The following is a 25,280-nucleotide window of genomic DNA, read 5'->3' as shown; positions in this document are numbered from 1 at the left end:
CAGTAGTGTGTATTATCTCCCAATCAAAGCTCATACCAGTCGTGTTCGATTCTGCTTCCCATCTCGTCTCATTCTTCTTATTAGCTTTCTGAGGAAGTGGAAGGAGCATTTTATAGACCTTTGAAATGCAATGCCCAGTTTTATAGATGCGTGGAACAGAGCCCCACAGCCATGGTTCAGATGAGGACAAGGAGCGTGCAGAGAGTATTGCTTTTAACTTCAGGAAGTCATAAAAATCTAATTGTGTGAGGGCATGTGTGGCGTGTAGGGACGAGAATGGCAGGGGGTCAGTTCCCTCGAAAAGGTCACTTGCTAAGTTAATACCTTTCGCGGACCAGTGAGCCCAATGAAGCGGTGCTCCGTTGATTTTCAGTAATGGGTTGTACCAGAGAGCAATTGATGTGGATTTTTTGATCTTTAGGCCTTTGTGGTTTACTTGGTCAAGTTTCAGGAGAGCCCTTCTTGTGTTCAAAAAAATATATTTGGAGTGGGGTACATGTGTAAGGTCCATGGTGAGTAGGGCCCTGAGTGGGATATTGCCCAATATCGCTTTTTCAATGTCTATCCACGGCGGAGTATAGTCTGAGTCTTTGATTAACCATAAAGCTCCTTGTTTACATAAGAACGCTGTTTGGTAGTGTCTGAAGTTCGGGAGACCCAGGCCGCCTTTATCTTTAGCTAGTTGTAGCTTTTTCATTGATATCCTTGGCTTCTTCCCTTGCCACAGAAACGTACCAAACAGCTTCTCTACTCTGTGGATAAAGTCATCAGAGAAAGTCATTGGGAGCATACATGCTATGTAATTGACTAAAGGGGTTACCATCATCTTCAGGGTTTCAGCCCTGCCCCACCAGGATAAGAATTTAGGAGACCAGCCCTCTAGGAGCTCCCCTATCATGTCCTTAGTCCCAAGATTATTGAGCGACTTGACTTCTGTCTTGTCTTTCTTTAATTTGTAGCCGGATACTTTTGAAAATTCATCAATAGTCGTAAGTAGGGCCGGTATCGCTTCATTCGCCTTCTCTGAGACTACCAATACATCATCAGCATATGCTGTCAACTTTATGACACAGTCGTTAAAGGGGATTCCAGCTATATTCTTGTTGTGTCTAATTTGATACAGGAATGGCTCGATCGCCAACACGAATAGTGACGGGGAAAGGGGACATCCTTGTCTTGTGCCTTGGTGTAGTCGAAAAGGTGACGAGAGTGACCCACCCGCCCTGACCTTCGCTACAGGACAGAAGTAAAGGGACATGATCATCTTTATGATTGAGGGGCCTAAATTAAATTTACGGAGCACGGCCTCCAGATACCTCCAGTCTACTTTATCGAATGCTTTTTCAGCATCTAGTGTTATTGCTGCTGTGGGGGTAGATAGGGGTTTCGCTTTCTCTAAAACATGGGCTAGTGTCCTGGTGTTGTCACTAGACAACCTGTTTTTCATAAATCCTGCTTGGGAAGAGTGTATGAGTTTTGGTAGTATTTTTTGGAGACGTGCCGCCAGGATAGAGGCAAAGAGCTTACAGTCAAGGTTTATGAGGGAAATGGGCCTATAATTTTTAGTTAGGGTGGGATCTTTCCCCTCTTTCGGAATAACTGCAATGGTGGCCTCTGATAGGGTGCCCTTAGCTTCCCCTGTTTCGCTTATTTCCTCGAACATGTTGAGCAGAGGCTGCGCGACTGACATGGAAAAGCATTTGTAAAATTTCGCGGAGAAGCCGTCCGGACCAGGGGCTTTACCACATTTTAAAGATTTAATGGCCGACTGAACTTCCATTAGCGAGATCGGGCCGTTTATGTCTGTTTGCTCTTCCTCAGACAAAGAAGGGAGATTGCAGTTATTCAAATACTCATTAATCTTTTGGTTTTCCACGTCTGCATTCTTGGAGTAGAGTTTCTCATAAAATTCTTTGAAGAGGTCTGATATTTTGGTTGGGTCGGAATGGGGAACACCCATATGATCAGCTATGGAATTTATTGTGTTCTTTTGTATTTTAAATTTGAGGTACGCTGCCAGACTTTTACCTGCTTTGTTTGATTCACACAGTTTGAACCTTTTCCTCCTATCGAGCCAGACCCCAGCCCTTTCACTTACAATTTTATTATATTCGTATTTTTTATTGGCTAGCTTATTTAGTGACTCAGCTTTTCTGTCCTGCAAGTACTTAGTTTCTAGGCTTGCTATTTCTTTCTCTAGTTCCTCTAATTTTCCATTATGGTTCTTATTCATGGCAGATTTAATCTTGATAATTACACCTCTTAGGGTACTTTTTAGCGCCTCCCACCTAGTTAAGTCGGAGGTATCACCCCTAGTATTATGGACCAGATATTCTTTAATAGCTGTTTCAATAGATGCTCGGTGTTGTTCGTGTTCAAGGACCTCATCATTGAGCCGCCATGTTGACTGACGGGTAGACGGTTTTATGTCTGAGATGGTGAGTGTAATGCACGAGTGATCGGACACAAGCCTTGGTTCTATTGAGGTTTCTACTATTCTGGGTGTAGCGTTCTGTGTGATAAATAGATAGTCAATCCGTGAGAATGAGTCATGGGGCGAGGAGTAAAATGAGTAGTCCCTGTCTACCGGGTTTTGCAGGCGCCAAGAATCTACCAGGTGGAATTGCTCACATAAGTTTTTGAATGCTCTATGAGATCTATTACTACGGAAGGGACAACGCGAGTCTCTATCCAGGGTCGGGTCAAATGGTAGATTAAAATCCCCCGCTAGAATGTGAACTGCCAAGTCCGGTATCTTTTCGATTTGTTTTGTAAGGTCCGACCAGAACTTCAAGTCGCATGTGTTTGGTACGTATACGTTTGTAATATAGAATTCCGTCCCATCTTTTAGGAGTTTGGTTGTGACCCATCTCCCCTTGGTATCAGACGTAGATGAGAGAAGGTCAATGTTAGATTTTTTGGAGATCAGAGTTACTACTCCATTCTTTTTCCCAATCGGATCTGAGCCTGTGACATCCCTGAAAAATTTATTCCTAAGAGTATATAGCTGTTTAGCCTCCAGTTTTGTTTCTTGGAGCAGTGCTATGTCTGCCTTTTGCCTGCGTAGGTAGTCTAAGATTTTTTGGCGTTTTACTGGATTGTTGAGGCCTTTGACATTAAGGGAGAGTACCTTTAGCTTCCCCATCTGATTTACTCCCAAAGGTGTGCTAATCACTGGCAAGGGTGTAGTCATTTTTAGAGTGTATGATCGTCAGTAGCCCAATTATGTAGATTGAAACCCTGCCTTTTGTCGTTCCCATCTTCGTCGGTGTTCCTGTTATCATTGTTGATCCGCTGGAATACCCCATACCGTGATAAACCTCCCATGTTTGTGTGGACACTAAGATAGCAACTATACTGGCTGTAAGCATGACCTTCAGCGGAATATATTCAAGTATGCAGTCCTTCCTAGTGACAGTGTAAGAAAAGAGCGCATAGACTGACGACGAAATGCAACCACTGCTTAAAATTAGGACATTAATTAAAATCAAAATGTAAACAACCCCACATATACCCCAACCCCAACCCCCAAACCCCCCACCCACCCCTCCCCAAAAGCAACTAGCTAAGTAGATGAGTTTTAATACCATTATGCATTTAATAAAAAATGTATACATAGAGGAAGAATATCTTTTTTTATGGTACGCTCAGTATATTTGCAAATGTACGCATATAATAAAGGTTGAGTTTGAAATATTAAGAGAACTTGCAAATACCACTCCTGTAACACATTGCTTATGCCTAAATAGCACACCAAAAAGGCAGTGGCATATTCTGAAGTCTTCCCTTTGAACCAAAGAGGTGCAGTTACATTCTCCAACTAAAGGATAGATAGCACTGGTGGTTAGCATCAATATGCATGAAAAAACTATCTGTAGACAAGTTTCAAACGTGTCCTTCCAAGTACCCCAAAAGTAGAGTCAAAAGCTTTGACTTTTATAAATGAGGAAAAGGGGCAAAACATCTAATTAAGTTATATTAGCCCGCTGACAGTCTTGGAGGGTCTCAAGCCCTCTCACAGAAGGAAGCAAACCTAAGGATGCTGAGCCTTTACCTTCTATGGGCCTTGAACTTCTATTATGCATCAGTATCTAATGTATTTATCTTCCCTTTAAACATTAACCGGTCACCCAGGACACCCTTGTTCCAGAAACCGGCAATGGTTTAACATGAGAATTAACAGGATCATTACCTCCTCGTTAGTCTTCCTCGCCACATGACTTACATAGTGAGCTTCAGCTCCACACCAGAACCCTCCAAAGCAAAAAAAGTCAGCCTCCCATGCCTCCCATCCCTTCCCAAGATGGCCGACCCATTACCACCTGACCTCTATAAGAGGCGGGCCGGCCCAACCCATCAGCCTGTTTTTTTTAGTTCTGCGTTGCAGATTCTCCTGAGCATCTTACAGGTAAGTTGGGGTGTGGTCCTGCTTTGGCAGGTCCCACTACCCCGGGGAAGAGGCCCTGCTCGAGCGGGCTCCTGTTCTAGGTTATCCCCCGCCTTGTCGCCTCACGCTGCCCCCTTGCCTTTGCTGCCCTGCTCTAGCGAGCTGTGTTTGTGGGCTCTGGCGGCCCTGCGCTAGCGGGCTCGCCTGTGTGGTCTTCTCTGACCTGGTGGTTGTGTGGGCGGCTCCTGGATCACCCTCGGCTCGCGTCCATTCTGTCTGCTGTGTCCGGGTGTTGGTAAATGTTCACACTGCCCCCTTGCCTTTGCTGCCCTACTCTAGCGGGCTGTGTTTGTGGGCTCTGGCAGCCCTGCGCTAGCGGGCTCACCTGTTCGGTCTTCTCCGATCTGGTGGTTGTGTGGGCGGCTCCTGGATCACCCTGGGCTCGCGTCCATTCTGTCAGCTGTGTCTGAGTGTTGGTGCGCGGCTGTGCTGTTGCTGTGCTGACGGCGCGCTTTCTGTCTTTGAATGCCCGCTTCTGGTCTGACTGTTCCGTTGTGTTGCGGAGTGGGCTTTTCCATTGCCGGTTGCCGCAAGCGTTTTGGCGTGCACAGGGTGCCTCACGCTGCTGCCTCCGTGCGATCCCACATTCGGCGTTCCCCGGCTGCTCTGCGCTGGCTGTGCTTGCCTCATGTTTTCTTTCCCGTGTTGGCCCCGTGTGGCGTTAGCCGCCGCTCCTGATGCCCCGAATCCCTCCTCCCGCTGGTGTTGGGGTGGTCGGGTGCGGTGTCGCTGGATCCTCTCCTGTTGCTGCGGCCTGCGGGTCGTCTTCGGTGGGTGCCCGATACGCTGTTTTTGAGCGCTGCTCGTGGTGCCTGCTATTCTTGTCCTTCCCCTTGCGGTGTTTTTCTCTCGCACATGCACTCTTCGTTCTCTGAGTGCGCTGGTGGGGTTACTGACTCTCGTTTTTTCTCGGCCTTCAAGGGTGTCTCCGCTGCTTCGGCGTGACTCACTGATTGGCGCAGACAGTAAACTTGACAAGACAGTGGCGCAACTTTTCAGTGGTTTCTGGCACCGTCCACACCATTTGCACGCTCTGGTGTCGCATTATGTAACTCTGGTGTCACGTGTGCTGGGGGTTCGCCTCCTGCTTGTGCTGTGTCATGGAGGGTCCTCTGCTTCCTCCTTTGGTTGCATTGGTTCCCTGGAGTGGAGAAGTGTGGCTCACTGGTTAGGGCGGCAGACCCTGATGCAGAGGTCTAGCCTGGGTCCTGGGTTCAATTCCCCGCCTCGGCGGGTCTTGGGCTCAATATTGCACGGACCTGATAATTCTTGACATTTAGTGGCTACTCTTCCTCGAGTCGTTGTTTGCCGCTCCTGCTGTCTCACTTTTTGTGATTCTTGGCGCTGCATTTGGGCCTTCCCGGTGTTTGTTCTCTTTTCTTTTTCTGCCAGCGTGGGCTCCTTTGGGGGGTGCTTCTCGCATTCTGTTGGTACTGTGTGCTGGTGGCTCGGTGGTCTGATGCTTCCACTGCAGGGGCCTGTTTTCGGCCTCGCGGTCACGGGCTCTACTCCTGGCGGGTTCTCTCTGCCTTTCGTCCTTCTGGGGTCGGTGTGGTGTATTCCTTTGGGTTTGGTTGCAATGTTTGTCTGTTTTTTGGCGCTTTGCTACTGCACGGGCCTGGGTTCGAGTCCCGCTTGTGCTGTGTCCGTGTCCCCCGGTGTTTGTTTTTCGGGCAGTGTTTTTCTCCTCCTCCTGCTCCTTTACTCGCCGGGCTCCCCTTCCGTCCTCTTCCTCGTGTATAGTTCACGTGCTCAGCGGGTGCTCATGGGGCGTATTCGCTTCGGCTGCCTCCTGGGGGCTCTGGGGTTGCCGGTTTGCCAGTGGTTGACACGCATATTCGTTGTGCGTTCCGTATTTCCTCAGTGCTTGCTTCAGCTGCGCATTTCCTGATTTTGGGACTATACGGTGAGAATTAGCATGGCCCCTGCGCTGGGATGCGATGCATATTCGTGTGGCGTTCCATGTTTGGCGTCTCCCATTGGGTTGATCTCTCTGTTTTTTCGCAGGTTTCCTTGGTTTAGCTTGGGTCCGTGGTGCTTTGGCTCGGTGGTGTGTCTCGTGCCTTTGGTGGTACCCGCCATTGTCTGGGCCGAGGTTCGGCTCTTGCCGTTGTTGTACTGGTTTCCATTTGTGGTGCATTGTTGGATTGCCCCTCTGCTTCGCGATTTGCTGTAATGCCTTCCGGGCTTTGGGCCTGTGGTCCTTTTGTCCTATGAACTCCTGACCCTGCTGTTTTTGTGTGGGGTCGGTCCCGGATGGTTCCTTGTTGACCATCCTCCGGGGTTTTCCGGGGGCTGTGGGCTACAGCTTGTCTGTCGTGGGCTTCCTGCTGTTGGGGTCTGTCCGTCCGTCTCTGGGCTGCGTCAGTGTTTTCTTGCTGGCTGTCTCTGCTCCTGGTGGGCTCTCCTTGTCTTGTCAGGGTCCGTGGCTTTGCCGCTCCCTCCTTTTCCTGCTCCATGTCTCGGCGGGCGGCTCTTGCACCCTTTTCCTGTCGGCTTCCTGCTGTCTCCGTGCTTCTCCTTGCCCCCTAGGGGTTGGGTCTTTGTTGCGGTCCTTCTCTTCCGGTTTTACGATGCCCTTGGGGCTTTGGCCCTTTGGTGGCTCTGCTTCCTTTGGGTGGTGCCTGCCTGGTCGGTCCGGGGTTTTGGCGCCTGCCTCTTTGTTGCGGGGTCGCTTTTGGCGGTTTCGCTGTTCCTTTCTCTCCGGGTCCTGTTCGTGGGTTTTTCCGGTTGGGGTTGTCTGCCTTGGTGGGGCCTTCCTCTGGTCGTGGTTTGGGTCTTGTTGACTGGCGGTGTTTTTTTTCGCCCCTGTCTGTCCTTTGCGGATCCTCCCCTTCCTGTTGGTCTCGTTGCCTCTGGCCCTTCCTTGTTTCCTTTTCCCCCGACCCTTCCCGCTCTGTCTCCTGAAGGGGCTGAGTTCCTCCTGCCCGTGTGTTTGTGGTGCCTTCCTCTGGCCGTGCTTGGGTCCCCGGTCTGTGCTGGGTCGGTAGATTTCCCTGTGGTCGTTTTTCCCGTCTGGCTTCTGTTTGCCGTTCCTAGGCTTCTCTGGGGTTTTTCCACTGCCTTGCTGGGGCTTGCTGGTCACTGTGATGGGTTTGTCCCCTGCCTCGTGCTCCGGGGTGTGTGCGGGGTTCCCCCCTTTTTTGTCTTTTGGGGCATTTCCTTGCCTGGGTCCTTTTTGGCTCCGGCCTTTTTTGGCCCTGTGTGCTCATGTTCTCATCGGCTCTCCTTCGATGGTTTATGGGTCGGGCCTCCTTTGTGCCTGGTTCGGGAGTCTCCTGGGTCCGTCTGGTCCTGTCTGCTTCCTTTTGGTCTCAGGTTTTGGCTCTTCGGCCTTCTCGTCCGGGCTCCCGGGTTTGCGCTTCCTGGGGTCCCTTTGCCTGTTGGCTGTTTTTTGTTCTGGCGGTGCTGTGGGATTTCCTGGCGGGGCCCTGTGCTTCTGGTGTGGGTGTGTCCTCGTTTCTTTCCCCTGGTTTTGGGGTCCCGGGTCCTGTTGGCTCTGGTGGCTCCCTGGGTTTCTTGTCATGGCTCGGACTCGTCTTTGCCCTGCCCTTCTTTTCTTCTCACCTTTTGTGTGTTGCTGCCGCGCTCCTGTGCCAGTCGGTTCTTCCTTGTCTTGCTATGCTGGGCCTGGTTGTGGGATGGCTGTCTGTTTGACCGCCTGGGCACTCTCTTCGGTGGCTCGCTCCCTTCTTGGGTTTCTTCCTGGGTCAGTTTGCTTCTCCCTGTGCGGGGTGTTTCCGTTCCTGACCGGTTGGTTGCTTTCTGCCTCTTCTTCTCCCTTCTGGCCGTGGGCAGGCCTGTTGGTTTTCAGTTTTTCGCCTTTGCCCGGCTGGTTCTCCTCCGGGTCTCTGGGGTGTGGTTTCCGGCTCTTTCCTGGGTTCGTTTTCCCTGGTGCCTGCCTGGGTTCTCTCCTTGGAGTCGCGGTCCCTTCGGGGGGTCCCTTGTGTGTCGGGGGCTTGTTCCCCTTCTGTTTCTTTTCGGCTCCCTTTTTCCATTTCTTCCGGCTCTTGCCTGTCTGTTGGCTGGCTCTGGTGTCGCTTCCCAGTTTTATTCTGGTTCCATCGCCCTTGCATTTTGGCTGTGTTGGGCGGTCTGGTTGTCCTTTTCCACTGTTAATTTTTTTTTGTTGGGTCGCTGTGGTGGGGTTGCCCTCTGTTCGTTCGGTTCCTCTCTTTGGACTTTTTGCTCCTCTCTCACGTTGTGCTGCCTGTTGGGCTGCCCTGGTGTGTTGGTTGGGCCTGCTCATTTCTGTTCTGGCCCTGGTTGCTGTTGCCTTTTTTGGCTCCGTACGGTCCGGTCCCGTGCCTTTCTCTGCCTTCCTTCGGTTGGGGCGGTTTTCCTGGTGACTCTTGGTGTCTCTGGGGTCCGGTTTGTTTTTCGGCCTTCCCGGTGTCTTCGGTCCCGGGTTGGTTCTCCTACTCGTGGTTGCCTCTCTCCTGGGTGGTCCTTCCACTCGTGCTGGTCTGTTGGGTTTGCCATCTTTCGTGGTCATCCCCTTCTGGTCTGTTGATTCTTGTGTGTTCCATGAAGCCGCTTGGCTTTGGTATGTGCTCACTATGTCAGTCATGTGGCGAGGAAGACTAACGAGGAGGTAATGCCCCGGTTACTTACCGGTAATCTTCATTACTCCGAGTATAGTCTTCCTCGCCACATGAGTTCCCATCCCTCCCTCCCTGTCTGGCTATCGGCTTCATGTTGTTGCTTGGTTGTTTCAGGCTGATGGGTTGGGCCGGCCCGCCTCTTATAGAGGTCAGGTGGTAATGGGTTGGCCATCTTGGGAAGGGATGGGAGGCATGGGAGGCTGACTTTTTGCTTTGGAGGGTTCTGGTGTGGAGCTGAAGCTCACTATGTAAGTCATGTGGAGAGGAAGACTATACTCGGAGTAATGAAGATTACCGGTAAGTAACCGGGGCATTAGCGCTTATTGCATGGTGTCCGGCAATCTGACCTTGCTGACCTTTTAACCTGTGATCTAGAACAAAACAAAGCATATCTTTCACACCTGTGCTCTATTTTCTTTCACAATCCGCCTCAATTTAGCACAAGCAGAACATGTATATCTGAGCGCTTTCCCTTGGAGGCATAAAATTGATGTTAGAATATGTTCTGTGTACCTACCTCTCTAGGTTCCTACTAGCAACAGCAGGGTGCCCTGGTGGACTGTGGGTATAACCTTGCTATCACTGGACTCAGCATTAATGTATGATTAGCCAGGTTGGTGGCTGTGCTTTTCAGAAGAGCGGTTCCGCCATATGCTCTCTATATTAGAGAGTCTGTGTAAGTGGACAGGCTAACAAGCCAGGTATTTTGCAACCTTAATGGTGTGCCTTTGGTGATGGCACTGCCTAGGAAGGGCCCCTGTATGCGTGCAAATGGTTTAGGCAATGCTTAATCTGAGCCAGTGGTTGCAGCTGGGGCAATTTTGAGGACCAGGACTTATTTCTCCATCATCAGTCTTTGCCCCAGAACAAAAAAAGGCAGGTAAAAGGCGAAGGACAGAGCAAGAGAAAGACAGAAAAACAGTGACAAAGAGAGACGCTAGGGATGAAAAAGAAACGGAAACAGTGACATAAAGAGACATGCATTGTGTGGAGGCAGCACCAGGGATGAAGTCACAAATCAGCCAATATTGTCTTTTTCAAAACTCTTTATTCTTCTTAATAAAGAGTTTTGAAAAACACAATATTGGCTGATTTGTGACTTCATGCCTGGTGCTGCCTCCACCTTCTCGTGAAATTTTGTTTCTGGATTTCCAGTGGGACCCAACCACAGCAGGTCTCGGAAGCGTTTGGCACAGGACTTGATACTTATGGGAATCTAAGATTGAAGTGCTTAACATTTAGTCAGCTGTGGAATCGATAGCTCTTCATTAGACATGCAGTGTGTGGTGGTGGTGGAAAGAGACACAGGTAGCAATCAAAACTAGACAGCTTTGTCTTTGGCAATTCCAACATTCAGCAACACTGGTGACGGGCCACTGAGAAAGACATTGGACCCTGGCAATTATTCTTCTATAAATTAAGCACTGGTTGTAAGGCTAGGCTAGGAGTACTCTATGGCAGATTTTCCTGTGGGAGATCTTTATCCCTTTCCTCCCAACACTTGTAAGTGTCCCTGACCCGCAGTGGCACACCACGTTGAACTCCAGAAGTCAGACAGTAAATGAACAGTTATGCAGGGTAATTTTGTTGCTTCCTACATGGTATATGGCTATCAGACAGTACATTATGATTGCTGGGTGAGTTCTAGACACCAGTCCAAACAGCAATCCAGAGCAGTTCTAGACAGATTCTTGAAATGGGACGCTTGACAGCCTAATTCTGTTGTAGATTCCCTACTGGGGGAAATGAAAGCTGACCAGGTTTCTCTGGTTTAAAAAACCCCTACATAACCTCAACTAGGGAAAGTTCTTTCATCTGCTCCTAGGCCAGGCATTGGAGAATGCAGGTACAAGGATGTTAATCAGCCGGGTAAACTTTCATGAGTAACTATGTAAACCGGGCTTTGCCACTATCCGATACACGGAATATGTCAAGAAGCCACTTCAATTGGTATGGTTTAGGGTATCCTCTTTGAATACCTAAATGTGTGGTTGTTTCTGGAAAGCCTGGGCAACTTTCACCCTCCAAAAAAGATCCACACCTATTTCCTATTGTGAATGCCGTTCACACCCACATTTTAACCTATACCAATAAAAAGCCTTAACATATATGTATTGGGGCCTGTACCCATTTAGGGTGAAGTGGAAAATGCTAATTTCTGGGTATCGTAATTCGACTGGAGGCATAACATATAGCTATTTATGGTTTTATTTGATAGGGCATTGCAAATGGGGTGGTACATGCTGATCATTTAGCAAAAAGATCTCTAGAGAGGCTTTCTTTCTAGATTAGTGAAACCGTTTTACCATTCCACAGATTCATCAGGCTCTACAGAAATTACAGAGTTCCAGCAGCTACAGAATGGAGCAGCGCAGTGAGCATTTGACTCACAGATCACTTCTGGTCCTATCAGATTGGATTTTTAGATCTCCCTTTTCCATCTCACAACCTTCCCAAACTTACTCAGGTTCCAGATCTCTATGTTCTGAAAGAATGGCCAATTCGCCAAACCTCCCTCATTTAAATTTAGATTAGACTAATATTGCAATCATGTGTGCCTAGAGGAAGAAATATTCTTGGTGTGTATACAGGTGCAAAGGCCCCTTGTTCGCTATTGGTCTCCTAAAAGACAGTCCCAGTTTTAAATGATTGGCTGGGTGATATCTTGTATTTTATGATTCAGGCAGTGAGTTCAATAATTTTTTATTAAGACTGGCATGCTCTCTCGTTGGTCCATTGTGTCTTATTTCAATAGGCCTGATGAAACCCGTTCCTCAGTGAATGAGGCCAATGAGAAGCATTTTAAAAGGCCACCGTTCTAAGAAAGAAGGAGCTTATGATGACAGAGTAAGCAATTTGTCCTCTGTAGTTGTGTGAGAATACACTGTCCCAGATTCATCACTAGATTTATTTATTTATTTATTTATGGGGCTATACCGCGCTGGAATCGACTCCCGAAGGAGTATCTCTGCACCAAGACAAGAGAACAGCTATCGAGATGGAAGGACTAGAGAGCTTGAGAGGGTGCTAAGGTTGAAATAAAAATGTTTTTAACAGTTTCCTAAATGTCAGATGATTGGTGCACTGTCTAAGAGAGTCAGGGAGTTTGTTCCAAAGGCATGGGCCCAGATAGGAAAAGTGCTTTACCACCCTGTCTGGCCCTTCTGACGGTTGGGATTTGAAGAAGCGACTGGTTGTTGGAACGCAGGTTGCGTACTGGGTTGTAGGGAGCAAACTTCCCAGCCAGATACGCAGGGCCCAAGCCGTGTAGGCCCTTGTGGACCACACATCAGGTCTTAAACTCAATCCGTTGACAGATCGGCAGCCAATGGAGTTTTTCCAGCAACGGGCGTGAGGGGGATCTGGGTGGTGCGTTTAGAACCAGCCTAGCGGCAGTATTTTGTACCACCTGGAGCCTGCAAAGAAGGCTATCATTTGCTGAAAGCAACAGTCCATTGCAATAATCCAGGCGGCTGAGTACCAGGGCCTGAACAAGGGTCTTTCTAACAGAATCCGGGAAAAGAGGAAACACTCTACGAAGAAGTCCCATAACATGAAAACAGGACCTAACTGTTTGATTTACATGTTCCTTTAATGAAAGACCCTGATCCATCCGTACACCAAGGTTCTTCACAACCTGCTTAGGGGTGAGGACGGAGCCTAGGTCTGCCGGCCACCAGTCCGGAGTCCACAGTAATGTGGCTTCCCCAAAGAGCATCACCTCTGTCTTTCCCACATTGCACTGCAGGAAATTGGAGGCCATCCATCTCGCCACGGCCTTCAAACCTTCAGCGAAGGACTGTTTGACCGTGGCGCTAAGTGTCTTAAAAGGGAAGAGAAGCTGAGTATCATCAGCGTAAGACACTGGGATGAATCTGTGTGTTCTCATAAGGCCTGCTAGGGGGGCCACATAGATGTTAAAAAGGGTTGGGCTCAAACAAGAGCCCTGTGGCACCCCCTTGGTGAGCTCAACAGAAGCAGATCGGAACAAACCCATGCTAATACACTGTGTATGGCCCGATAAAAAGCTCCTCATCCAGGACAGTGCATGGCCTTCAAGACCCACCTCTTCCAAGCGACTGAGCAGAATGTCATGGGATATCGTATTGAACGCTGCCAACAGGTCCAGTAGCACCAGAATCATCGAGTTCCCCTTATCCAATGACATTCAGATGATTCGGTGCTATGCTTTGGCCTGAAGCCGGACTGGTAATAAGCCAGGCCTTTTGTTTGTTCGATAAAGCTCGACAGATGTGTTACTCTTGCGTCAAGCAGGGTGACACAAGGGCAACACAATCCCTAAGTCAGATTTACCAGGTCACGCAAGGCCAACTTGCATGGCTTGGCATTGCTTGGTATATCTAGAGTAACACACTGTAGTGCAAGTTGCTACCTTGAATACTGTCCACTGGGAAGGACGTTCCCAATATCCACACATGTAGTTTTGCACATTCCAAGATATACCAAGACAGGTAAACTTGGGAATGCATCAGAATGCTATGCCTTCCCTATAAAGGTACAATGAGGAGAAATATCCTTATTTCTCATTATCTTTTCATCTGTTTATGTGTGCTTCATACTGCAACACCCTTAGAAAGCGGAAAAAACCCTAAAGGAATGCAACCTTTAGAGGTGTTTTCCACTTTTTAAGTGTGCACAAAAACTGTGCAGGATAAGTGGCACAAAAAAGAGTCCTGCCTGCAACGAAGGCACCCTTACACCATGGTCAAGGGTGTCTGCATTGGTGCTAGGCTGCCCTGAGTGCGCCAGCGCAAGGAAAGAGCAGGAATGCACCATAACTTGATACATATCATGCATTCCTGGCCTCTCTATTTGACGCAATGCATCATGTGATCGTACTGCTTTGCTCTACGTCAAAGTTTGATCAATCTGTGCCCTGTTTATACTTCTTCCCTACATCCACCTAGTCATTCCCTTGGTAAGTACATGACATGCGTTGGCAATACAGTTTGGAAATAAAAGAAAGTATTAATTAGAACCTGACAGTTGTAGGCAGGGAAATGGGGTGTAAACTGGGGGGCACAAGGTCCAATATTTTAATACTTTTAAAACAAAAAAAAAATCAGTCATGCCTGTAATGCATAGTTCTCAACAAGGTGGGAAAGAGAGAGATCAAGGCCCAAAGTACTAGAATGACCAAGTTTGCATCTCCCACAGCTGTCATCCAGAGACTAACACTACAGCCATTGCTTACTTAGAAATTGTACATGACGTACTATTTGTGTAAGTGCCAAACTTGACAGCTGCTGAACCTTAAAGACAAACTGAGCATCTCTATATCTGATACCTCTGCCTTATCATCCGCACTTTATTCCAAATAAAGATAGAGTCAGTAGTGCCTGCCATCAAATGATTAGGAAGCCATAGTTGGTTGCATATTCCTACTGGTCCTAAATACTCAAGTTGTCTGTTTAAAGGGCATTCAGCATTCAAGTTTAGTACTCAGGAATGCAGTACCTGGAGCCCATGCATCAATCAGTCCACTTCTCTTTAATTGTGAAGATATTTCAAAGATGGACAGTAGAACACAAGTGTATCACAACACATTGTTTTATTGTCTGAGGCCTTTTGTGGTAATCCAGACCTAAATTTTATAATATGTAATCCCAAATTTCCAATGATCAAACATGTTGCAGTTGGCGGAACACATGCCCAGGTGAAAAGATAGCAATGGATAGATGTGTGGGCTGATCTTAGACTTGTAATATGTTGGTAAGAATGCTTGATTGAATGCATTTGTAAAGCCCTAGGTTAAACTATGTTCTTCTTGAATAATTTTTGTTTAGTGTAACCCCTACATCTTACAGTTTTTGCTTTGCATGGGGCATCACACAACTGGAGTTCTGTCAATGGAAGAGCCACAAAGGTTTGTTTCTTTGTTCTTTGCCTTGATTTATGCGGGTTGAATCCTTGGCCTCCATTTTAGGGGTCCCTCTGACCTGACCTCTTAACTTCCATTTTAGGGGTTCCTCTGCTTGTATCGCGTTTCCCTTGCCCCCCTAGGTTGTTTGCTCAAGATGGCCTCTGGGGGCTAGGGAAATTAACTTAGGACGATGTCCTTTTGAAATATTGCTGAACACTATAATAGGACTAAGACTGTCTCCGGAGGACCTCAAACTCTGCTGTCAAAGGGGGCAGCCATCTTGGAAAGGTGCCAGCTTCCCACTTCATATCTATGAGCTTACATTGTTTCACACTAGCCCCCTTTCTACACAGATGCCTCCCTGGTTTATCTTAATCCCTTCCGGGTTTATCCTAATTCATTCTTCACTACAATGGGCTGGTCTAGAGCAGTCTACGCTTCTGAGTTTTGGATAGCCTGCCTAACACATAGACAGGGATGGGAGTGAGTTCTCCAACACACTCTACTCTCCTCTTATTTGGACTACTTGTCCTCCTCAACTTCTAACTCACAGCGAGGGAGAGGAGTGAGAACTGAGAAGCCACTCCCACATACACCGCTAAGTGCTCTCCTTTAATCTGACTTCTTTACCTCATCTATTTACTAGTGATCTCCTCTTGAAAGCTATTCCCCCTCTATTTCTAACAAACAGCTTTGGAGGGAAGTGAGAACCTCGATTCCGCCCTTCTGTACACTGCAGAGTGCTCTCCTTTAATCCAACTACTTTACCACCTCTAGTGCCAACTGCTCTCCTTTGGGACTACTGTACTCCTTCTATTTCTAGGGCTCTCTTCTACTTGGACTAGTTCACCTCTTTTGGATCGCATCCCAAATCATGGCTTAATGCACCTCTCGCTCCTCTGACCTCCTTGCTCAGGTAGGTCTGAATTCTTGTAAGATCATCTACCTCGCACACCTATCGTTGAAAGGGAAAAAACCTTCAAACACAATATCCTCAAACGATGTCCGGAAAAGCTTATCTCAGATTAATTCATTTCCGCTAAGGGCTCTGTGGTGACAGACCTCATTTTCTACAATAACAGAAGAGCCCAGTGGAGAAAGACTTCTGCACTACGAACCAAACAACTGACCAAAACACCTCACGGCTTCTGCTTAATCACTGTACCCTCCCCTGCCCTTATGGCAGATTTGACCATTTCCTTATACAATAATGAGCAACATCCTTTTTCAAGCCTTTGAGCCGAACCTCAAACGCCTTGACAGTATCTTTCCAACAATTAAAAGCAAACTTAATATCTTGATCTCTGCTACTATCTTCCATAACAGTCTCCCCCCTATTTCCTCACCCTCCATGCCTTTCACCTCTTCCTCCTCCAATTCCGTGTCCCAATCCCTACCTAGGTGCCTAGCCACAATATCTGAACCTGCTGGACCTTACTCCTCTTCCTCCACCAATACTGCATCTACATATTTAACTATATACTGCTCTGCTCTCTCCAACACCTCTGAGGATATGTATATCACCCACACTACAATCACAGACATATCAGTTCTTCCTCCGGAGGGCCTTGGTAGTACTAATCCGATGGCCCCCACCTAGTGACTGTCCCCAGTAACTCTCCTGCTTTCCTACTACTGACAACTAATTTCGCATCACCCTCTTTTCCCACTTGCCATCTGTTAGCTCCATTAATTTGAGGGATGAGCATCTCATCCCCAGCTCTACTAACCATGATTACCCTGTTGATCTTACCCTAGATTCAGGTACTACCAACTCAAGGCCTCGGGACCTGGCTGTTGGCCCGGTACTTCTCCGCGTTACCCATTCCCGCCTACCTCTAACTCCTGCGCTTCCTCTTTCGCCTGTCTTAAAAACCACCTTGCCCGCTGCTAAGCCTACAGTAGGATCGGCCCATCACCTCCCTGCACCGCATCTCACTCCATTTCAAACCAATACTCCTTCCTTGGTTGACGGCGAGACCACTCTCAAGCGGGACTCTATCACCCCCTGTAACATGGATAAGGGACTTACTATACCCTCCAATACCCCACACACATCGGTGTCATACCCATTTTCTCACTCTGGGGTGGCCGATGAGTGCTTTAATGGACCTTACCTTGAGGAAATGCTTGCTGACCTCAAGCAGGATCTCATGGCTGTCAAAGAGATCATGCAGACCCTTTTTACAGTTCTCCTTGAGAAGGGTCTGGAATATACACCCCTCACCGGGGTACGATCAACACAATCCACCAAGAGTCTTTGGTGGTGGAGACAAACTGTCCTTCAGCCACTACCCAATTAGGTCCAGTTAAAGTTCTAGGCCTCTCCCTAACCATCACACCAGGCCGCCTAGGTTCCAGCCTCAGTTTTCGGCTGAGGACACCATCGCTCTTGTTTTCTCGTACAGTGGCACAGGGGGTTTTGCCTCCTCTAACTACTCTACCAACATTCCTGCTATTTCCTCTGACCCTGACAGGGAAACCAGGGTACACACAGATCAGTTAATAAGGAAAACCTGCTGCAAATAACTACAGCTCACCATGAAGTGGTCAACAACCCCCATTACATCAAATTGATGCTGCTCAACTGCAGCTCAGCTGTGAAACATGCAGCGAAGATTTCTGCACTCATCATTTCGCAAGATCTGGACATATTGGTTCTCACTGAAACCTGGCTCAACTATGCCTCCTCCCCTGTTCTCGACATCTTAATCCCGCCTGATGATGCCATTATCAGATGCGATCGTCCTGTTAAAATGGGGGGGGGGCATTGCTTGCATTCATCATTCCAGCTTAACTATAAAGCAGTGTCATATTGCTTTGCTATCTTCTTGTGAGCAACTATTTACCAAAATCTGGAATAAGGGCAAGATTGTCTGAATGCTGCACACGATCTATCATCCACCGGGTGATAATCTGGCTCTTCATAGAGCAAATCATGGAGGTCATTAGCTCGTGTTCGGATCAACTATACCATCTCTTCCTCTGAGACTTCAACCTCCATTGGAATGACACCAATGATCTTCTAGTCAGTTCCTTTAAGGCTTTCCTTTCTGATCTCAACTTCTCTCAGGTCTGTAAGGGGCCAACCCACAACAAAGGCGCCACCTTCAACCTCACTATTGCGAAAGACAATATCATGCAACTGGATTGACATACTACCATGTGACTGGTTCGATCATCATCAGATTTCCTTCCACATACTGGAAAAGGTCACGTGTAGACAAGGACAACTGCTTAAAGATAAAAAACGGACTCGCAAATGGAGAAACATCAACATCAGTGCTCTAACTTCCATCTCAAAGAATAGGCTTCAGCCTCCCCCCAACGTGACCAACCTTGACGATCTTTCTGATCACTACATTAGCACTGTGGATAATATTGTTGGTTCTATTGCACTGAAGTAATTCAAAAGGATTCCATTTAAAAATTCCAAACCTTGGTTTATTGGTGCCCCAAATGATGAATGTCATAAACGTAGGCTTACAGAGAGGCTCTGGAGAAACATGCCCTCCACCACAAGCCTCAGGCAGCTAAGAAAAATCAGAAGTACCTACAACAAACACATCCAAATTGCTAAAACTGACCAGAATGGCGCTAAAGATAGACCCAAGAAGCTCTTTGATATCATCAAACAGTAAGCGAACCACTCTTCCAACCCTACCGTGACTCCCATGACTCTGCTTCCCAGTGGTGAGGACTTCTCAGTGCACTTCTCTGAAAAAACGAGGAACATTTTACTGGAGCTGCAACCTGACACTCCCGTGGGGTGACCTCTGAACTACAACGCATCATCAGCGGACCTTGCGGATCTGTCGTCAATGTCCTTACTCTTGGGTTGTTCTCCCAAAACCGATGCTTCATGGAATTCCTTTATCCTACCAGATTTCACGGAGCTGCGCCACGATATGGCATCACTAAAGCTTTCCAGTCATTTCAGTGATCCACTTCCTGCTACATTTTTTAAAGAGCTCAATTCACCCATTCTACCTCTTTGGTCCAGGATCATTTATGAATCTCTTATGCAGGATGATCCCTGATTGCCTCAAAATGGGACAAGTCACTACGATCCCTAAGAAGGCCAACTCTGATTTATCTGATCCTAACAACTTCAGGCCTATCACCAGCATCATGACTCTAGCCGAATTGTTCGAGAAATGAGTCCAAAAGCAGCTATGCAACCTTATAGAGAAATTTCAACTTCTTGACCTCTACCAGTTGGGTTTCAGACCTGGGCACAGTACTGAAACAGCACAAACTCACGTTTTGGATGACTCCCTGAGATCCCTCGATCAAAATGTCCTGTGTCTCAAGATCCTTCTGGACCTATCATCAGCCTTTGATACCATCAAACATGAACACTTGATTACCCTTCTTCAAAATAGGATGGGTCTATCAGGCCCGGTCCTAAATTGGTTTGCCTCTTTCTTATATAACCACACTCAAAGGATCAAAGTTAACCATTTCCTTGCAACATGTAGCCCGGTCAGGACTGGAGTGCCTCAAGCATCCACACTCTTGCCCACTCTCTTCAACCTTTTTATGGAACCACTTACCGTCATTCTGAATCATTCTAGCATTCATTACCTCCATTACCACATGTACACGGATGACATGCAACTATACTTTAAGATCTTCTCTCCTGATTACATTAAAACTCTAAATGAGGCTCTCTCACAAACTCAACAATGTTTAGCCCCCAGAACCATCTCTTTTTATAACTCTCAAAATTGAATTCCTGCTGATTACCCCCAAAACTGCTCTGCACCTACCCTGGACTGGCTTAAACAATTCACAGCTCTTAACTGCAACCCTCATGTGGTTGACTCCGCTAAATTGTTAGGCATTACCTGGGACAAATACCTAAATATGCAAGCCCACATCAGTGCTACTATCAGGGGAGCCAACGTTCAGCTTAACGCCCTTAAGAAAATCAAGCCCTTCCTTCCACCTGAAGACATACGGCCTGCAGTACAATCCCTGGTTATCTCGCAACTGGAATATGGTTTGGTGACCCTTGCGGGACCTCCTAAAGCGAGCTTGGTCCCACTCAGAGCTATGCTCAACAGATCTGCCAGGCTCATCACAGGCTCCAAGAAACACAATCACATTACACCTGACCTTATGCAACGTAATTGGCTGTCTATTGAAGCTAGGATACGTTTTAAGATAGCTTGCCCACCTGTCCACAGTTTTGACAATTATTTTACTATGTTATTTCGATTTATTTTATGCTTGGGTTAAATTGGTATGTTACGCTAGGGCCTTCGGAAACTGGACTCTGAAGCTGTACTAGCTGGTCCGGCTACAGATTTGACACTTATTTTACTATGTTGTTTCGACTTATTTTACTCTTTTCTGTTAAAATGTTATGTCACTCTAGGGCACGTCTGAAACTGGACTGGTTGGGACATCTACCCGGCCTTTGAACTTGATTATTTTCTCCCTTTTGTGTGACAATGTGTCGTCTTATATACCTTACTTAGTCTATTGTACTGAGTTTAATCGTGTTTTCAACACTTTGTACAGAGCTCTGATACCTGCAGGGGTCATGTATGCGCTTTATATAACTTTTCAAATAAATAAAGGCTCCTTGATTTCTAAGCTTTCTAAAATCATGATGAAAACTGATCTTGGTTGCCTGTAACTTTTGATTCATCCCAAAAAACCATTTCCCATGATCGATTTCCAACGTCTTGGAGATCATGTTGCCTAGGAATATTTTATTACTGCATTTTTATTCATGCAGAGTGGCTATTTCTGATGTCATAATGGGGCTTCAGTGCAAATTTGGTGAAAAATATTGACTGGATTTTTGTCCCTTGCCTGTAGTTCTCCAATCTTCGAGAGGAATGCAAACATGAAGAAATGATGGCGGCTATGGAGAAGGAGAGCTATGGTCTACGAGAGGTAAATCCGATTACTTGGTGATTCAAAGTGTGTGTTCTTATAAAGCCTAGAGGCAGACTTTATTGGGCAAGCAATGTAAAGTACTTGGGGTGTTCAAATGACAGCAGGAAAACCTCTAAAATAATTTTACTAAAAATTTTAGGCCACATTCAAAAGCTTCTCTTCCAGTTGTATTGCTCCAAAACTTCTCTCAGAGGCATCTACTTGTTGGGATATCTTCCTGCTTCCCACTTTGACAGTCCACCTGGCTTTTCAGAGAACTGTGAAGTAAACATCAGTATTTGCAATATTACTGGGAAAATAAAGATGGCTCCCTCAAGATCCTGAAGTTTGTGCCATTTAGTAAGTCGGTGGGGAGATTCAGTGTTTACTTTTAGGCCTGTTTCCTTTGTAAATTGTACATGTGGGGATGCATCACATATGTGTTCTTATCAGGGTGTTACAGAATTGACTGCAGAATTGGAAAAGAGGAATAGCATCATTGGTGAGCAGAAGAATGAGATTCATAAACTTCAAGCCGAAGCCACCTCCCTCAGCAATCATCTGAACAAGGTCCTGGGCGACAGTGGGGAGACGCAGAACAAAGCGGATGCCTTGGAATATTTAGAATCACAATTAAAAGTGGCACTTGAAGCCACGAATGCGAAGGTAACCCACATTCAATGCAAACGTAATATATAATTACCCAAGGTGGCTGGGGGTTATGATCTAACATCAAAGAGTGATATTGTGTTCTGTAACCTTAGTGTCTAAACATGAATCAACACTCTTCTGAACCCCTTATCTTCAAATGTTTAGATTCTATTCTCAACCAGAGGATGTGGAAAGTCACATTTTAAACATCTGAACCTGGATTTTGGCATGAGGGCTTTACTTTCATTATGCAGTGGTAGGCCAAAAACTCTTCACTAAACTCACCAGGTCTTAACTTGGCATTTCCTAACTGAACAAGCATTTGCAATGCAATAGGTCTCGCATTAGGAAAGTATGAGCTATTGGTATTGTAAATGACACATTTTTTATTTATGTGTTGGTTTTGAAAATAGCTACATTAATAGCTTTGTCATTTACAATGCCAATACTTTTAACTTTCACAAATGTGACACCTATAGCATTTATAATGCAATATGTGTTGTATTTACGTGACTTAGATGTATTGATATTACAAATAACAATTGCTTTGAATTTTTTTAATAATTAATACTTAAATAAAAGTTATTGTAATTTATAATGGCAATAGGTTAAACTTTTGTAAATAACTTTTGTGAAGATTATGTTCAGTGTATTTTATTGTGACAAAAATCCAAGAACAGAAGTGAAATATTAACCTCTTTTTGTGACATTTGTAATAAAGCTTGAAACATTGAGAGAACATATTTGAACCAGTTGTTGTTGAATGGTTGCACAGATTGATGCTGTGGTGGTGCTGAGTGATGATGTGGTTGCGACGAGTGATGCTGTGGTAGCGCATAGTGATGTTGTGGTGCCCCTGAGTGATGCTGTGGTGGTGCTGAGTGATGCTGTGGTGATGCGATAGATAGAGTGTAATTATGTGGTGTGTAACTATGTGGCACTGAGTGGTATTTGGAGTGTATGTTGCATTGAGTGCAGTGTAATTATGTTGCGTGTAATTATGTGGCACTGAGTGGTATTTGGAGTATATGATGCGTTGAGCGCAGTGTAAATATGTAGCATATAATTATGTGGAACTGAGTGGTATTGTCTGGAGTGTATGTTGCATTGAGTGCAGTGTAATTATGTGGCGTGTAATTATGGGGCACTGAGTTGTATTTGGAGTGCATGTTGCATTGAGTGCAGTGTAATTATGTGGCGGGTAATTATATGGCAGGTAATTATGTGGCACGGAGTGGTATTTGGAGTGTATGTTGTATTCAGTACAGTGTAATTATGTGGTGTGTAATTATGTGGCACTGAGTGGTATTGTTTGGAGTGTATGTTGCATTGAGTGCAGTGTAATTATGTAGCATATAATTATGTGGCACTGAGTGGTACTGTGTGGAGTGTGTGTTGCATTCAGTAGAGTGTAATTATGTGGCACTGAGTGGTATTTGGAGTGTATGTTGCATTGTGCGCAGTGTAATTATGTAGCATATAATTATGTGGCACTGAGTGGTATTGTGTGGAGTCTATGTTGTAATCAGTAGAGTGTAATTGTGTGTGAAGGTGCAGAGTGTGTGAGAGTGCAGAGAGTGTGAGGGTGCGGAGAGTGTGAGGGTGCGGAGAGTGGGAGGGTGCGGAGAGTGGGAGGGTGCGGAGAGTGGGAGTGTTGCAGCGTGTGCGGAGTGTGTGAGGGTGTGGAGTGTGTGAAGAGGGAGCTGTTTTGAGGGCACTGGAGAGGAAGAGCAGCAGAGGGAGCTGTTTTGAGGGCACTGGAGAGGAAGAGCAGTAGAGGGGGCTGTTTTGAGGGCACCAAGACAAAGAGCAGCAGTAGGAGCTGTTTTGAGGGCACTGGAGAGGAAGGGCGGCAGAGGGAAGGAACTGTTTTGAGGGCACTGGAGAGGAAGAGTGGCAGTAGGAGATGTTTTGAGGGCACTGTAGAGGAAGAGCGGCAGAGGGAGCTGTTTTGAGGGCAATGTAGAGGAAGAGCATATTTAAATAAGCCAGAGCGGGGAATTATTATGCAATAGCTCATTGCTTTCAGTTGTTTTGGGTCCCATATTTTGCATGTTCCAGTGCTCAAATTAAAGACAACTTCTGTCCTCGTTACATTATATTGAGCATTGAGTCTCTCAAAAAGACTGTGTACACTGCAACTCCAAAATAAGTCAGGGTTCTGGCAACATTTCATCAGGGTGCCCCAGCTAAGACCAGATGGGCCACAAACATGTCATACTGCCAGATTATCACATAAAATCAATTTAGCTCAGTGTATTCCAATGGAAATTGTGAACAAGGTCATTTGTCATGCAGAAAATATGACACGCACAACCTCCACTGGTCCGATGCTGACATCAGACTGGTTTTATGGAGAGAACAATTTGTAGTGCCTCAGTTCATCAGACAAAAACTATAATAAAAATTGTTCATATGTTTAATACCTGTTTTATATGACTAGGGCACGCTAAGTCAAGGACCAAACAGATTTTATGACAGATTTAGAGTGGCAAAAAAATCACCTATCTCTCCCCCCCCAAATCAACAATCAATGGGACTTCATTACACACACAAACGTTATTTAAAGACCACGCAGACAGACAGTGCATTTCCTGACTCCTTCGGACATTATTCCCCTTTGTTTGCTCTCCAGTTTTACCCGTGTTTCTCAGCCCAGTCGAACTGGGTTATATAGGGCTCTACATACCACGTAACACGTGAGATGCTGGACGTGGTTGGTTTTGAGCAAATAGCTACTCATTTCATTCTGGGACCTATAGTTTCTTGTTTAACCTGGCAAGAAAGAACTTAAAATCGACGGCCCGTAAAGTGCTGTTGCGCTACTCGGTAGCTTTGGAGTTGTTATGATAAACCCCCGACATTGAACAGTGATATTCTCTAAGAACCAACTCGATTGGTCAATATTTTACATTGAGCTGGATTAGGTGGGTGCCTCCTTTATTTGAGGTACGTAACGCTTCCGACACCACCATTGCTTACAAAAAGTCACTAACAACCTTAATTAACACGTACGCCCCTCTTCACTTTTTTGAACAAATACAAAAAAAACCACAACGTGTGACGCCCAGCGCGAAAAGATGTACCTGCTTTTCACAGACAGACTGCCCTACAACCAAAAAAAGCATCGCTTTACCTGTCGGATGGTCCTTGCAGTCTCCCTGTGTGCGGCGAGGGTGTCTGACAGAACCCTCTGCCCTCAATGAGAGTGGCATTACTCGGCACTGGGCTGGCACGGCGGCGGGGGTCCGTGGTTCTGGAGCAAGGAGGCTATGAGAGAGGTCAGTGTCAGGGCCCCGCGCACAGCCTGACAGGGTATGAGGAGGTGTGAAGACCCCTCTATCCCGCCTATGATCCCTGGAGCTCCGCCCGAAACTTGACTTGTCTTCAGCACATGGCGCACCGAGATCCTTTACACAGCGTCCCCCTTGCACAACCGATGGGCACCGGCAGCAGCTCGGGAATGAGGGGCAGGTATGTGAGGCATGCTGCGGGGACGGGGGACGGGGGCCGGGAGGATGGTGCACCCAAGAGATGTGCAGCATCAAATTAAACTTAATGGGCAGAAAGCAGATACTGTACACAATTTAAAATAACCCGCATTTAAAAACAAGATGTGCGCGCGCACTCCTGAAAACGAAACCTAGCGTGGGGCAGGACTTCCGCCTTGTGCGCGAATCAGCGCCCACGGAGTTCCTAGCACGAGTAGCAGTGGTGACGCGGGGCTCCCATGCCCAAAGGAGAGCCCCGCGGAGGCTACAGAACACCGGATTGGCGGTAAGTGGGACTGTATTCGGGAGGG

At 46.7% G+C, this 25,280-nt stretch overlaps 1 protein-coding gene and 1 non-coding gene across 4 annotated transcripts in view; both read left to right on the top strand.

Moving 5' to 3' along the window:
- CCDC27 (coiled-coil domain containing 27) overlaps positions 1–25,280 on the top strand; it is a 290,662-nt gene that overhangs the window by 221,203 nt on the left and 44,179 nt on the right. For all 3 annotated transcript variants that reach the window (XM_086921745.1, XM_086921743.1, XM_086921744.1), the window contains 2 exons: positions 20,768–20,845; positions 21,281–21,493. In XM_086921745.1, coding sequence (XP_086777871.1) covers positions 20,768–20,845; positions 21,281–21,493 — 291 coding nt within the window. The remainder of the gene's footprint in view (positions 1–20,767; positions 20,846–21,280; positions 21,494–25,280) is intronic.
- Positions 6,311–6,417, top strand: LOC147710952 (U6 spliceosomal RNA). Its single transcript, XR_015296269.1, has one exon. It is a non-coding gene; the product is annotated as a U6 spliceosomal RNA (small nuclear RNA).

This window comes from Lissotriton vulgaris, chromosome 5 (assembly GCF_964263255.1).
Source record: "Lissotriton vulgaris chromosome 5, aLisVul1.2, whole genome shotgun sequence".
NCBI lineage: Eukaryota > Metazoa > Chordata > Amphibia > Caudata > Salamandridae > Lissotriton > Lissotriton vulgaris.
This window is presented reverse-complemented; position numbering and strand designations above follow the sequence as displayed.